The sequence below is a fragment of the Erythrolamprus reginae genome, chromosome 8 (genome assembly GCF_031021105.1).
Source record: "Erythrolamprus reginae isolate rEryReg1 chromosome 8, rEryReg1.hap1, whole genome shotgun sequence".
In the NCBI taxonomy this organism is placed as follows: domain Eukaryota; kingdom Metazoa; phylum Chordata; class Lepidosauria; order Squamata; family Dipsadidae; genus Erythrolamprus; species Erythrolamprus reginae.
In genome coordinates, this window is record NC_091957.1 from 13,959,358 (window position 1) to 13,973,325 (window position 13,968).

A 13,968-nucleotide genomic window follows, 5' to 3' on the forward strand; every position below is an offset into this window, starting at 1 on the left:
GAAGCCGCTGCCATCTACGCATGCGTGCCCGGCACGCATGCGTAGATGGTATTTTTGACTTCCGGGTTGAAAAATAGCGAAGTACCCTGTTCGCAATGGTTGGGGACGCAATAAACGGGGGATCACTGTACAGTGATGCCTTGTCTTATAAACTTAATTGGTTCTGGGATGAGGTTCTTAAGGTGAAAAGTTTGTAAGACAAAACAATGTTTCCCATAGGAATCAATGGAAAAGCGATTAATGCGTGCAAGCCCAAAATTCACCCCTTTTTGCCATCCGAAGCGCCCGTTTTTGCACTGCTGGGATTCCCCTGAGCCTTCCCTCCATGAGAAACCCCACCTCCCAACTTCTGTGTTTTTGCGATGCTGCAATTTCACTGAGGCTCCCCTCGCTGGGAAACCCCACCTCCGGACTTCCATTGCCAGCGAAGCACCCATTTTTGTGCTGCTGGGATTCCCCTGCAGCATCACAAAACATGGAAGTCCGGGAGGTGAGGTTTCCCATGGAGGGGAGCCTCAGGGGAATCCCAGCAATGCAAAAACGTGTGCTTCGCTGGCAACGGAAGTCCGAAGGCGGGGCATCCCAGCGGCGGTAGTGGGTTTGTAAGGTGAAAATAGTTTGTAAGAAGAGGCAAAAAATCTTAAACCCCGGGTTTGTATCTCGAAAAGTTTGTATGATGAGGCGTTTGTAAGAAGAGGTATCACTGTATATATATTTATGTACACTGAGAGCACATGCACCAATGACAAATTAAGAATAAAAAATTATACTCTATTTTAATTGTAGAGTGAAAAATTAAAGGGCCTGAAAACTACTATTTTATTTTTCTGGTTGATGAAAGAAAGAAAAAACACAGTGGAAATTTCATGACAAACTTAATTTTTTTAAATTTACTCTTTTTTGGTGCAAAGTACACAAACAAAAAATAATAATCCCAAACAGCTGTTCTCCTGAACACTTTCTGCAAAGGAATTTTAATCAAGAAATCTAGAAAGACTTATATAAAAATAAAAATAAACTTTTTTAAAAAGAAAGAAATAAGAGAGATGAGTATTTCCCTCCCCACTGAGAGCCAGTCAAATATCGCATTTCACATCATTCTGGCATTCTCATGGAGAGGATCAGGCAAACAGGCTGGTGGTTGGTTCTCACAGCTTCCTCCTGACCTCTTTTCCTGATCATTCACTCTCTCTCACATACACATTTTTAGCTATAGGAAGAAGTGCTCAGATTGTTGTCTATAAATTGCCACATTCAATAGCTATTGCTGAAAAGAAAGTGCCTCTGAATGACTTTCGCAGAGTTCTCTTCAACAAGATTTATTGATCTGAAAGGAAAGGGAGCTGCAAGAATTCCAGTCATTTAACAATTTCCTATTTTGGAACATTCAGAAATTATTTTCTTTGACTCCTGCATACCATAGAAAGAATAAACATCTCCTTTCAACTAAAAGAAATATTAACAATTCTTCCAATACCAAAATTATGTTTTATCTCATGTTTTTGCATTTGTTCTGGCTGTAAGCTGCTCCTTTGTGTTCAGCTCTGGCCTCAGAAGGATAATGTAGCACTTGGGGATGAAGATGCAGACCAGCAGACCAGCACTGGAGGCCAGGATGGAGAAGACCTGCACAGCCACCATGTATTTCCCTTTGGCGCTCAGATAGGTGGGCACAAAAGTCACCCAGACACTGCAGAAGACCAGCATGCTGAAGGTGATCAGCTTGGCTTCGTTGAAGGCCCCAGGCAGATTCCTGGCCAGGAAAGCCACCGTGAAGCAGATGGCAGCCAGGAAGCCCATGTAACTGAAGGTGACGTAGAACATAACAATGGCCCCTTCGTTGCATTGTAGGATGATCTCTCCAGGCTGGGAGTGGAGGTCAGATTCAGGGAAGGGGGGAGAAACTCCCACCCAGATGGAGCAGATGAGAATTTGGACAGCAGAAGAGGAGAGAATGATGGAATTGGCTAAGCTCTTCCCTAACCATCTTTTCATTCGGTTTCCTGGTTTTGTGGCCAGGAAAGCCAGCACCACCATGAAGGTTTTGGCCAAGAGAGAAGAAATGGCAACTGAGAAGATGAGGTTGAAAACTATTTGGCGGAGAAGGCAAGTGGCTTTTCTTGGTTGACCAATGAAGAGGAAAGAAGACAAGAAGCAAAGCAGTAGGGAGAACAGAAATATGAAGGAGAGGTCTCGGTTGTTGGCTTTGACAAGGGGAGTTTCTCGGTATTGAATGAAGATGATTAAAACAAGGCCTGTGGTTAGGAAGAAGAATAGGGCAACAGAGACCAGAATAATGCCCAGAAATTCTTCATAAGACAGGAAGTTTATAACTTTGGGGATACATTGGACTCTGAGCTTATTTGGATATTTATTATCTGCACACTTGGTGCATTTTTCAGTATCTGAAAAATATAACACAATATTTATTTAATATTTTGGTTTTTTATATTACAAGAAATACCTTTTTTGGACAACACCCAATGTAGCTAAATATATCTGAATTTCTATTCTACTATTTTTTCTCATCATTCCTTTCACCCATTTCCTCCCATGTTGACTCTATGACTGTAACTTGTTGCTTATATCCTAAGATTTTTATTAATATTGCTTCTTCATTGCTTATTTGACCCCTATGACAATCATTAAGTATTGTACCACATGATTCTTGACAAATGTATATTTTATATTATGTACGCTGAGAGCATATGCACCAAGACAAATTCCTTGTGTGTCCAATCACACTTGGCCAATAAAAATTCTATTCTATTCTATTCTATTGTATATGAAGTTAAGTGATGTTTTAGGATGTTAATTATTTCCTGTGTACTGTGTAGAATCTTCATAGTGACCTACATTATTAGAGGTTAATAGTGAAACATATATTCTTTTTATTCAAACATCCTGAGTCCTTCCACATGGCAGTTAATAATACAGAAATTGGAGGATATCTAAAATATCCTGTAACATCTGGAAACAACCTGGAATTAAGGAGAAACTTCCTATCTGTGAGAACCATTAAGCAGTGGAATAGCTGGACTCCAGAGATTTTGGGTTCTTCAACATTGGAGGTTTTTAAGAAGAGACTGGACAGTCACTTCTCTGAAATGATATAGGTTCTCCTGCTTGAACAGAGGGTAGGATTAAAAGACCTCCAAGTTTCCTTCCACTCTATTCTGATTGATTGATTGATTGATTGATTGATTGATTGATTGATTGATTGATTCATTGATGTACATCTCTGGCAGATTATTTGTGTAATGAGTTCCCCCCATAACCATCTACAGTACAACATTATGGACAAATGACACCTTCTTAGTGACCCTCCAGGGGAAGCCAATAAATTGTGAATTGCAAGGTCTTTCAGAATGTAGACCTAAAAAAAGTAATCAAGTTTCAAAGAAACTATTCGTACAAAGGTAAACTTAGCAGCACTTATCCAAACTAGAAAGCAGAAGTATTTCCTCTGCTATTAGTAAAGCTTGCCCAGTCTGCCACCCATTCCTCCCATCTCAGCCCTCCTTCAAATTCTTTTTGTTTGACTTCCTTTTAGATAAGAAATTGTGCAAAAATCTGCTACACTCAAAACCGGAAAGAGGAATTTGCACCCACTAACCTTACATATTATAAATAAGACAATGGAATTGGCTGAAATGAACAGATTGACTATGAACATTAAAGATAGGGAAGATACAGAGTTTTACAAAATTTGGGATAAATGGTATAATTGGCTACACAAAAGGGGAGAAAACCCCCCCGGAAATGAATAGTCCTTCTTTTATATAGCAAAGGGGAAATATACTAAGATAAGAACCAAAACCTTTCCCCCCTTAATTTAGACATGCTACAAATGTATATAATTTAAAACTGTTTTGAATAAGAGTTTTAAGATCTAATTAATGATTGTAACATTTGAATCTTTTTCTTTTTTCAAACAGTCTTATGATAGCTCTAGAACTGAAAAGTATAATCTGTATACTCTTATTATTTTCTTTGGAAACACAGAGCTAACCTATTAGGCAAGCATGAAAAACTTTAATATGGGAAACAGCTAATTGAGTATTAAATTGTTTGCCTATAAAATATAATAAGAAGGGAAAGAGAGAGCATGTTGCCTCTCTAATGTTTGTTTGTTTTTGGTTTATTCTTTGTAATTTTTTTTCTTTCTCTTCTTTCTGTTTTTTCTGTTTTGCTCTCTTTCTAAATGCTATTATTTCATTTAATATTGGTTGATGGATGTTTTACTTTCTGTACTATATACTTTTCAATTAAAAATTAAAAAAAGAAAAGAAATTGTGCAGGTTTAAAAAAAACAGGTTTGCTTCAATTTGCTTTTTAATTTGCACTTTCATGAAAAGGTTCTGGAGGGATACAGTTCCAAAAAGCCTCCCATTTTCCTCACTATGACCCACCTTCTTGAGTGGAGAAGGTCCCCTCCGGACAAGGAACACAGTCATAGCAGCAAGGTGGTTCTCCTTCTTGAGCTCTCTTGACAAATCCAGGATGACAACTTTCCACACATTTGGACTGAGGCAGAGACTGAGCAGAAAAATAAAGAATTCCAAAGAAAATATATTAGGACTTTCCATCCATGGAAAACGGAGATAGAAATGTGTTGTGATTAGCTCTGGTCCAGCTCCTGCCCCAAGGACTGTGGATGTGGTGGACACATCCACATGCCGCAGGCCTGTTTTGCCCTCGGTGGAATCTGATGATGAAGGGTCCTCTGACCAAGAAGACATGAGTGACAGGGAGGAGGAGAGTGTGGCAGACAGCTCAGAAGGAGATCAATTATCTAGATCCTCCTTGGATTTGGAACAAGAGTTAATGATACAGCCACGCATGCGGAGAGCGATGGATAGGCAGCAACAACTGAGAGATTATTATCAAAGAAAATGAGGCCACCTGTGGTTGGGTGAGGCTGTGGTACTTAGTGAGGCTGCTATAAATAGCAGCCTGTGGGTTTGGCCATTGTGCAGGATTATCTGATCGTTGTGTTTCGTGAATGCCTTGCTGACTTCGACCTGTGTGCACTGATTTTTCCCCACTTTGAAACTAAACCAGAGCAAAGTGTGTTTCACTTTGTGAAAGAAGAAGGACTGTGAATTGCCTCACAGCTGCAAGCTAAGTATCTCAGAACTGATAATGGACTTGTACAAATTACCAGTTTGTTTGGAGACGAGTGCTCTTTGCTATACAAAAAGAGAGCTTAGTTTATTTGGATTTTCGGTATAAAGAACATTGTTTTGAATTTTCAAACGTGTGTGTGTCTGAAATTTGTGTCTGTGAATTTTCAGGAGGATTCTACAAGAGACCTCGACAGAACAGAAATGGATGGAGACAATTAGTCTCTGGTCTTCACTGAGGTCAATATGAACCTTCTGACTCCTTCTAAACAGATGCAGGAGGTATAACAACTGGCAGATTCTTCATTTAGTTCCTCCCTTTTGCTTTTTGAATTTAACATTACAATAAACTATTTTTCTATTTAATGAAGTCAGGAGGGACGGAATTGCAGAAAAAAGATTTAAAACTGAGAATAAAGTTTACAGTAAAATATTTCAGAAACTTTTATTTCATTCAGTTTTTTTAATGTGATGAAGAAAGAAACCTCTGACCAGGAAGATTTTGAAAGATTTCCATAAAACATGGCAAAGCTATTCCACTTAGGTCATGTCTATCGAAGAACTTCCATTAGATGAAACCAACCTGCATGGAAGGCCAACCACCCTGGAGACTCTAGGCCAGTAACAGTGAACCCTTTTTCCCTTGGGTGTCGAAAGAACATGCACGTGCACTATTGTGCATGCACAAGTGCCCACACCCATAATTCAATGTCCCAGGAGGGTGAAAACAGCTTCCCCCAACCCCCAGAAGTCTCGTGGAGGCCAGAAATGGCCTGCTTCCCAACTTCTGGTGGGCCCAGTAGGCTTGTGTTTCACCTTACCCTGGCTCCAAACGCTTCCCTGGAGCTGAGAAAGGGTAAAAATGCCTTCCCCCATTCCCCTGGAGGCTCTCTGGAAGCCAAAAATGCCCTCCCAGAGCCTCTGTGCAAGCCAAAAATCAGCTGGCTGGCGCACACATGCACATTGGAGCCGAGCTAGGGCAACGGCTCAGGTGCCAGCAGATATGACTCCACGTGCCACCTGTGGCACCCGTACCATAGGCCATCACTGTTCTAGGCTTTCCCCACTCAAAATGGGACCCTGGGCTTTGGAAAACAGAGAAAAGACAGCAAAATTTCTCCCACCTTATTGAGCAACTTTAGCTGTGAAAGAGCATCTTGGTTGATAGAAAGTCTTTGTCTTTCAAAATATGCCAGAGTCTCTCTCCTGTCATCCTCCTTGGAGAGAACCAACAAGCTAACAATAAAAAGATCTGCTGCTATCTCTCCATTTGGGTTCAAGTACAGATTAAAGTTGGAAATATTCCAAAATTCATTCTTCTCCAGAAAAGGATGAAACTAGAATGGAAACATGCAGGAATTTGAAATACAGAAAACTTTGTTTCCTATTCCACATTGAATCTTTCTTCTACATTGAATCTTTCTTCTACACTTGTCTAATCTCAAAATTATAAATTATACTGCTGTTATCTTTGTGAAAAGTATCTCAACCATATGCTGACAAAATATAGAGAAAATATCATTGACAAAATTGGGAACATTCTAGAGCAGATGAGAAATAAATTGAATAGAGAGGGGGAAAGATAATTCATAAACTCTTTAAAAACAAAAGGCATGGGTTTATCAAGAAGAAAGTTGTCAGGTTTATCTTCTCCTTGGTCATCCTGATGGAAAAAACCTCTAGATGTGGTAATTCTACTTGATTAAGTGATTCTACTTGGTTAATGCAACATTTATCAAATGTTGCAATTCTGAAAGAACAAATCTCCCACCTCTCAGCCTGAAAGGTTAGCCAGGATCCTTTCTGAGTTGCTTTCTCTCTCATTATGCAGTTGCTGGATTCTCCCCTCTTATCTGATTCTTCCCTTGGCAGGCTCTCTTCTCCTCCTCCCTAAAGTCATTCTCAGATATTTATGGATCCCTCACACCCTGGTCATAAATTGTTTCAACTCCTACCCTCAAAACGTCACTATAGAGCACTGCAGACCAAGACTTCTGCCGCATGAATCCCAGCGACCGGTTAGATCCCACAGAGTTGGTCTCCTCCGGGTCCCGTCAACTAAACAATGTGGTTTGGCGGGACCCAGAGGAAGAGCCTTCTCTGTGGTGGCTCCGACCCTCTGGAATCATCTCCCTCCAGAGATTAGAACTGCCCCCACCCTCCTTGCCTTTCGCAAACTCCTTAAAACCTACCTCTGTCGTCAGGCGTGGGGGAACTGAAACATCTCCCCCTACCTATGTAGTTTTTTATGTATGATATGACTGCATGTATGTTTTTTATATATTGGGGTTTCTTGCTTTTTAGCCTTTTTAAATGTATTATTGTTATTTAGACTCTAACTATTAGATTTGTTATTATATATTGTTTTTATCATTGCTGTAAGCCACCCCGAGTCTACGGAAAGGGGCGGCATACAAATCTAATAAATATAATGAGGGAGAAGGTGCTGGGATTGTTCAGAATGGAGGGAAACAGAAGGAAGGGCTGGGAAGGGTTGGGAAACTAATGGACACATAGAGAACAAAAGGGATGAATCTCCAACTTTTCTCTCTTGCTGGAATGAGGGAGAAGGTGGTGGGAAGAGTCTCCTCTTCATGAAGAGGAGACTGAACCTCTCTGCTTTATTGGCTCAGCTCTAAAACAGCTCAACCTTTTTTGATATTTTTCTCTCTCATTCAGCTAATACAGTGGTACCTCATGATACGAACCCCTCGTCTTATGAACAACCCGAGATACGAACCCGGGGTTCAGAATTTTTTTGCCTCTTCTTATGAACTTTTTCCTTCTTACGAACCCGCTGCCGCCACCGCCAAAAATCCCCGCCGCCCGGCTGTCGCTTTTTGAAACAGCCGGGGGGGCTTTTCAGCGTCCTCCCGAACCCGAACGCCAAACCCGAACTTCCAGGTTCGGCGTTCGGGAGGCCGCCGAGAAGCCCCCCGGCTGTTTTAAAAGATGACAGCCGGGCGGTGGAGCTTCTCGCCGGCCTCCTGAATGCCGAACCCGGAAGTTCGGCAAAAGTTCGGATTTGGGAGGCCTCTGAGAAGCCCCGCCGCCCGACTGTCACCTTTTAAAACAGCCTGGGGGCTTCTCGGCAGCCTCCCGAACGCCGAACCCGGAAGTTTGGGTTTGGCGTTTGGGTTCAGGAGGACGCTGAGAAGCCCTTCAGCTGTTTCAAAAGGTGACAGCCGGGCGGTGGCGGTTTTTTTTGCGTTTTTTGTTGTTGCACAGATTAATTGACTTTACATTGTCACCTATGGGAGGTTCGTCTTACGAACCTCCCCCGGGAACCAATTATTCGTAAGACGAGATATTACTTTATCTCCTCTCTTGTAACTGAATTCATTTTTCCATATGTGACACTCGAGTAATAATGAGCAGATCAGGGGTAGGTTGCAACTGTGAACATGCATGCAAGGGGCATATTTTAATGATGTGTGGCTGACTGGGTGGAGCATCCCACTGCTACTGCTACCAGTTCACACAACTCTTTAGAGCTGAGCCAGTAAAACAGAGAGGTTCAGTCTCTTCTTCATGGATTAGCTGAATGCAAAGACAGAGCAGCCATCTTTCAGAGAAGCTTTAACTGGGATTCCTGCAGAGAGGAGGGTTCGGGCTAGATGGTCTCAGGGTATCCTCCATATTTATAAAAGTAAAATTCCATGATGCTAATTACAAAACCATACATACAAAAATATTTTAGAAAATAACAGCATTTTCAAATTAGCAGTGTTTAATATAGAAATGCCATGGTATCTAGTCATTGGAACCATTATTCCCTGAGTAATTAAATTGCCCAGATCTGTTGAGATAGTTCCCCTCCTTCTCTTCTAGATTCCTTCTCCAAAGGATCTAAGATTAATGCATCCATACCCCTACCTGCCATGGCTGCAGCCTTGGAGACCCCAACATATTTTCACCCTTCTTCCTTCTCCTTTTCAATTTGGAAGAATATGCAGCCTTCAAGGTCTGGGCCAGAGTCTTCATGATACTGTAATATTGAGAGTAATTTGTGAGCTGGATCCTGTCCTTTTTCTCCTGGGTCTCCAGCGGTGCTTTCTGGGTGCATCTTCTGCGGCCTTTGAAAGAAAAGATGTGCTTAGAAAGAGAACAAAGAAAATAATGATCTTGAAACTTTTCTTCCACAAAGAAATAGGGTTCAAAGGCCTCATCTTCTGGCCCCTTTTTTGTTAGATAACCAAAGTTCAAAATACTATGGATGTATTTGAGAGGTCTGTGCTTGTTTATTGCATACCCTACAAAATTTGTGAGGATCCAGACTTTCCCTTCAATGGGTCCTGGCAAGCGCAGAAATGTTTCATGGAAAGGAAAAATTCTGTCCCAAATGGAATCAAGTTCTATGAAGTGAACAAAGACATTGACTTGTCTCCACTTAGAGAGGGCATCCCTGAGGGGGGCTACATGTTCAATTTTTGAAAATTGTTGTGAGATAACCACACAAATTCCATTCCTGACAAGCATAGGAGGGAAAGTCCTCATGAAATCCTCTCCCTTCTCTGTGTCTGAAGCAAAGAGACCAATCAAGGTCCACCTGAAATGGAGAAGCAGTTGGACAATGGCTGGATACTGGAACCCTTGTTTAGGGAGCATCCGGTGGAAAAAGGGGAATTTGCTTTTATTACTCAAAGCCTCTGAAGAAGGTTCGTAACTGATCTGAAAAAGCAATGAAGAAATCTGTTTTATATTTGAGGTCAGATCAAGTGCAAAAGGCTAGCATTTAATAATCCAACCTGGTTCTCATAAGTGTATTAGAATAGTTTTCTAATTAACATTGTTTAAAATAATAAAGAAATAATACTAGCAAGATTGTATCATAATAATGGAAATAGCAAACAAATTAAAAAACTATAAACAATTATATAATATCACTATATCACCCTACAATTTATCACAATTAGATTAACACATGGAAATGCCCACGGAAGTATACTATTCGTACAAAGGTTCTATTATTATTGTTGTTGTTGTTGTTGTTATTATTATTATTATTATTGTTGTTATTATTATTGTTATTATTATTGTTGTTATTATGATTATGGTTATGGTTGTTATGATTATGATTGTGATTATGATTGTGATTGTGATTGTGATTGTGATTATGATTATGATTATGATTATGATTATGATTATGATTATGATTATGATTATGATTATGATTATGATTATGATTATGATTATGATTATGATTATGATTATGATTATGATTATGATTATGATGATTATGATTATGATTATGATGATTATGATGATTATGATGATTATGATGATTATGATGATTATGATGATTATGATGATTATGATGATTATGATGATTATGATGATTATGATGATTATTATTAGATTGGGCATCACATAAATCAATTAAATTAAATTGAATTAAATTATTATAATTTTTGAAGATTGCTGCATCTCTTTTTCCTCCTAGATCCCATATTCTTTGTGGAGGATTCTTTTTAGCTTTAAATATTATGCCAATACATATATTTTCTGATTTTAGACAAAGAAGAAATTGTGTAAATTCCTAATACAATTGTGAGGGCAGCAGCTGGAGTCCTTTTGTTGGTTCTGCTAGTGATTTCTCTTTCAAGCCCCAAACAGTAGATTGATGTAAGAACATGGGGAAAACCTTGCCCTCTTATACTTTGATAATTAGGGCTGAAGACATTGGAGAGCTATGAAGTTTTCATTTAAGCAGCACTTTCACTCATGTCTTTGATCTAAATGAGCTGCTTTGATGATGAGGGAGTCAAAATTCAGTCTCAGAGAAAACAACCCCAGGTAAGGAAAGGTGTTACTTACTCTACTAGATTACTATCAAATAGGCATCTATGGCTGTGATGTTGCTTTCCAAAGACCATAACTTTTGAAGTGTAAATCATTGTGTTCCAATAAGTATTTAGCATGCTACACATGTGTACCTATAACAGAACTTATAACAGAATAAAAGGTTTGGAAGGGACCTTGGAGGTCTCCTAGCTCAAGCAGGAGACATTCTACTATTCCAAACAAGTGGCTGTCCAGTTTCTTTTGAAAAGCCTTGAGTGATGGAGCACCCACAACTTATGAAGGCGAGACGTTCCATTCCTCACCATTAGGAAATGTATGTTCCTTGTATGTTTTAGTTTCCATGCCTTTCATATTAGTTCCTCTTTTCTGCACTCATTCTAGAGTCTTTACATCTTTTTTAACTAATATATTGATCAAAATTGGATTCGGAATTGAAAGTGTGGTCTTGCCAAAGCATCATAAAATGATACTAATACTTCATATAATCTTGATTCTGTCTTTCTGTTGATGCAATCTAGAAATGAATTGCTTTTTTTGGCTGCTGCCACACGCTGCTGGCTCATATTTAAGGGATTGCCCACTAGGACTCCAAGATTGCTCTCACAATCACTGCTATTGAGTCTGCGGAGAGGGGCGGCATACAAATCTAATAAACAATAACAATAACAACAACAACAATAACAATAACAATACTGAGCCAGGTTTCACCTAAACTATAAGTAGACATTTGGTATTTCTAGCCTGAGTGTAAAACCATACATTTCTCTACACTGAATTACATTTTGCTAGGTAGGACCAGTGTTCAAGTCTATCTAGATCCATCTGGATCTCAAGCCTATCATCTGGGGTCTTGGCTTTCCTGCCATTGCAAAAGTGTCATCTGCAAATTTGATGATTTCCCCATCTATCCCCTAACCAAATCATTGATGAAAATGGTGAAGAATACTGGGCCTAAATTGCTTCTCTCCATATAGATGTAGTTCTGTTTGAGGAACACAAATTGAGTCCATCTGGGGTGATGCTGTCTATCCCACATATTTTTAGCTTACCAAAAAAGAAGTTGTGGTTGTGTCAAAGCCTTTCTGTAATCCAAGTATACTATGTCCGCTGCATTTCCTATGTCCACTAATCTAGTAATTTTTGTCAAAGAATAAAATAAAATTTATTTATAATCTCTGTGAATCCTTCATTAGTCCTGGTAAGTCATTAATCTCTATACTGAATAACAAGGGTTCAGGTATACATCTTTCCCTTTCCCCTTGGTAAGCATAGATCTTTCTTCTCACGGTTCCATTGAGCCCAAACCTCCCTTTCAAACAAGGGCTTGGGTCAAGGCCAACAGGTTGAACTCAAATTGAGTGAAATGCTGTACTAACATCAAGAAAGCCAGCAAACAGGTTTACCTCACTGGTATAGATTAGATATTTCAAGACAAATTTGTTGCCATTATTAGATTATTAACTTAGGTGTTATGTATCATGAAATCTATATAGCATTTAACTGTACCAAAAATACTTGGGTTCTTCTGCAAGGAATGCATTTTTCTCAAGTTTAGCTAAAAAGATGATGACATAAATTTTAGCCACAATATCTTTGGTCTATTTCATCTATAATTGCTACAGCCCTTTTTATTCTACCTTTTATATAAAATGCTGCTGTTGACAACTTCAATTTGACTAGATATGACAGGCATCATTTATATGTTAAAATGAAGATGCCAATAGAGGCCCCAACAATCAGGAATATTTTTTGATCAGTCAAATAGTTGGTAGAATGTCTTCTTCAGTGAATGTATTGCTTGCATTTTGGTTCTTTTATGATTAATTTCTACATGGACATAATGCGGTAAAATATTGACATTTTTGCTAATTTGGAGAAAAGTAATTCTTGAATTTGATGGAGAAGACATGATTGCATATATCAATCCTAGGTCTAGAAAGCTTAGAACTATGACGCCTAAAACACGATCTAAGTATTGCCTACAAGATCATATGCTGCAACGTTCTACCTGTCAATGACTAATTTAGCTTCAATCACAACAACACAAGAGCACGCAACAGATTCAAACTTAATATTAACTGCTCGAAACTTGACTATAAAAAATATGACTTCAGCAACCAAGTTGTCGAAGCGTGGAACTGATTACCTGACTCAGTAGTGTCAACCCCTAACCCCCAACATTTCTCCCCCAACAGACTATCCACGATTGACCTCTCCAGGTTCCTTAGAGGTCAGTAAGGGGCGTGCATAAGTGCACCAGTGTACCTTCCATCCCCTGTCCAATTGTCTCTCCTACATCTCCTTTATCTTTTCTTCCTTTCAAATATGTTCACCTATACTTTTATATCTTTTTTTCTATTCTTTTCTTTATTTATATTATTACATATCGATTCTCTTCAATGTGTATTATGTATTGGACAAAATAAGTAAGTAAGTAAGTAAGTAAGTAAGTAAATAAATAAATAAATAAATAAATAAATTGCTCACCCATCACTCACTTTATCAAATGGAGTAAAATATACACAAACCTGTGGGACTTTGTAGGTGCCTCCTAATGTTGACATCTGGATGGAAATGTCCCTGTCAGCTGCATCAAAAAGAGCCAAAATGTTGTCTTTCCTTCCACAGCTGTAGTTGGGGACATTGAATTCTCCAATAGAGAGCATGTCCAGCAAGGCATCAGAAGTGCGGAAAGTGCTCAAATAGTTGGTATGGATGTTGTAGCCAAGTGTGAGATTGTGCCGGAGCTGGGAATTCTTGTTGACCATTTGAATGGCAAAAATTAAATTTAAGCCATATAAAAAACCATAAGAATTCCTATTGTTTTAAAAAATGTTATTATAATCAACAGAAACAACAAATACTTTTGTTATATATAATATATATATATATATATATATATATAATCCTCCTACTAAGTCTTAAGCCAACATAGATCAGTTACACAAATATGGAGGTACGACAACTACAACTGGCTCCACTGCTTTAAATACAATTCATTATTCAAATGATAAATTAAGGACTGGACAGAGAGAGG

General features: G+C 39.0%; 1 protein-coding gene across 1 annotated transcript in view; it reads right to left on the reverse strand.

Annotated features, from left to right (window-relative positions):
- Window positions 1-1,494: 1,494 nt before the first annotated feature.
- Window positions 1,495-13,968, reverse strand: part of LOC139170718 (vomeronasal type-2 receptor 26-like) — a 42,636-nt gene continuing 30,162 nt past the window's right edge. Inside the window, exons 2-6 of the mRNA XM_070758207.1 lie at window positions 13,460-13,748; window positions 9,003-9,797; window positions 6,251-6,463; window positions 4,413-4,539; window positions 1,495-2,405 (exon numbers count right to left, since the gene is read on the reverse strand). Of these exons, the coding sequence (XP_070614308.1) occupies window positions 1,495-2,405; window positions 4,413-4,539; window positions 6,251-6,463; window positions 9,003-9,797; window positions 13,460-13,748 (2,335 nt within the window). The remainder of the gene's footprint in view (window positions 2,406-4,412; window positions 4,540-6,250; window positions 6,464-9,002; window positions 9,798-13,459; window positions 13,749-13,968) is intronic.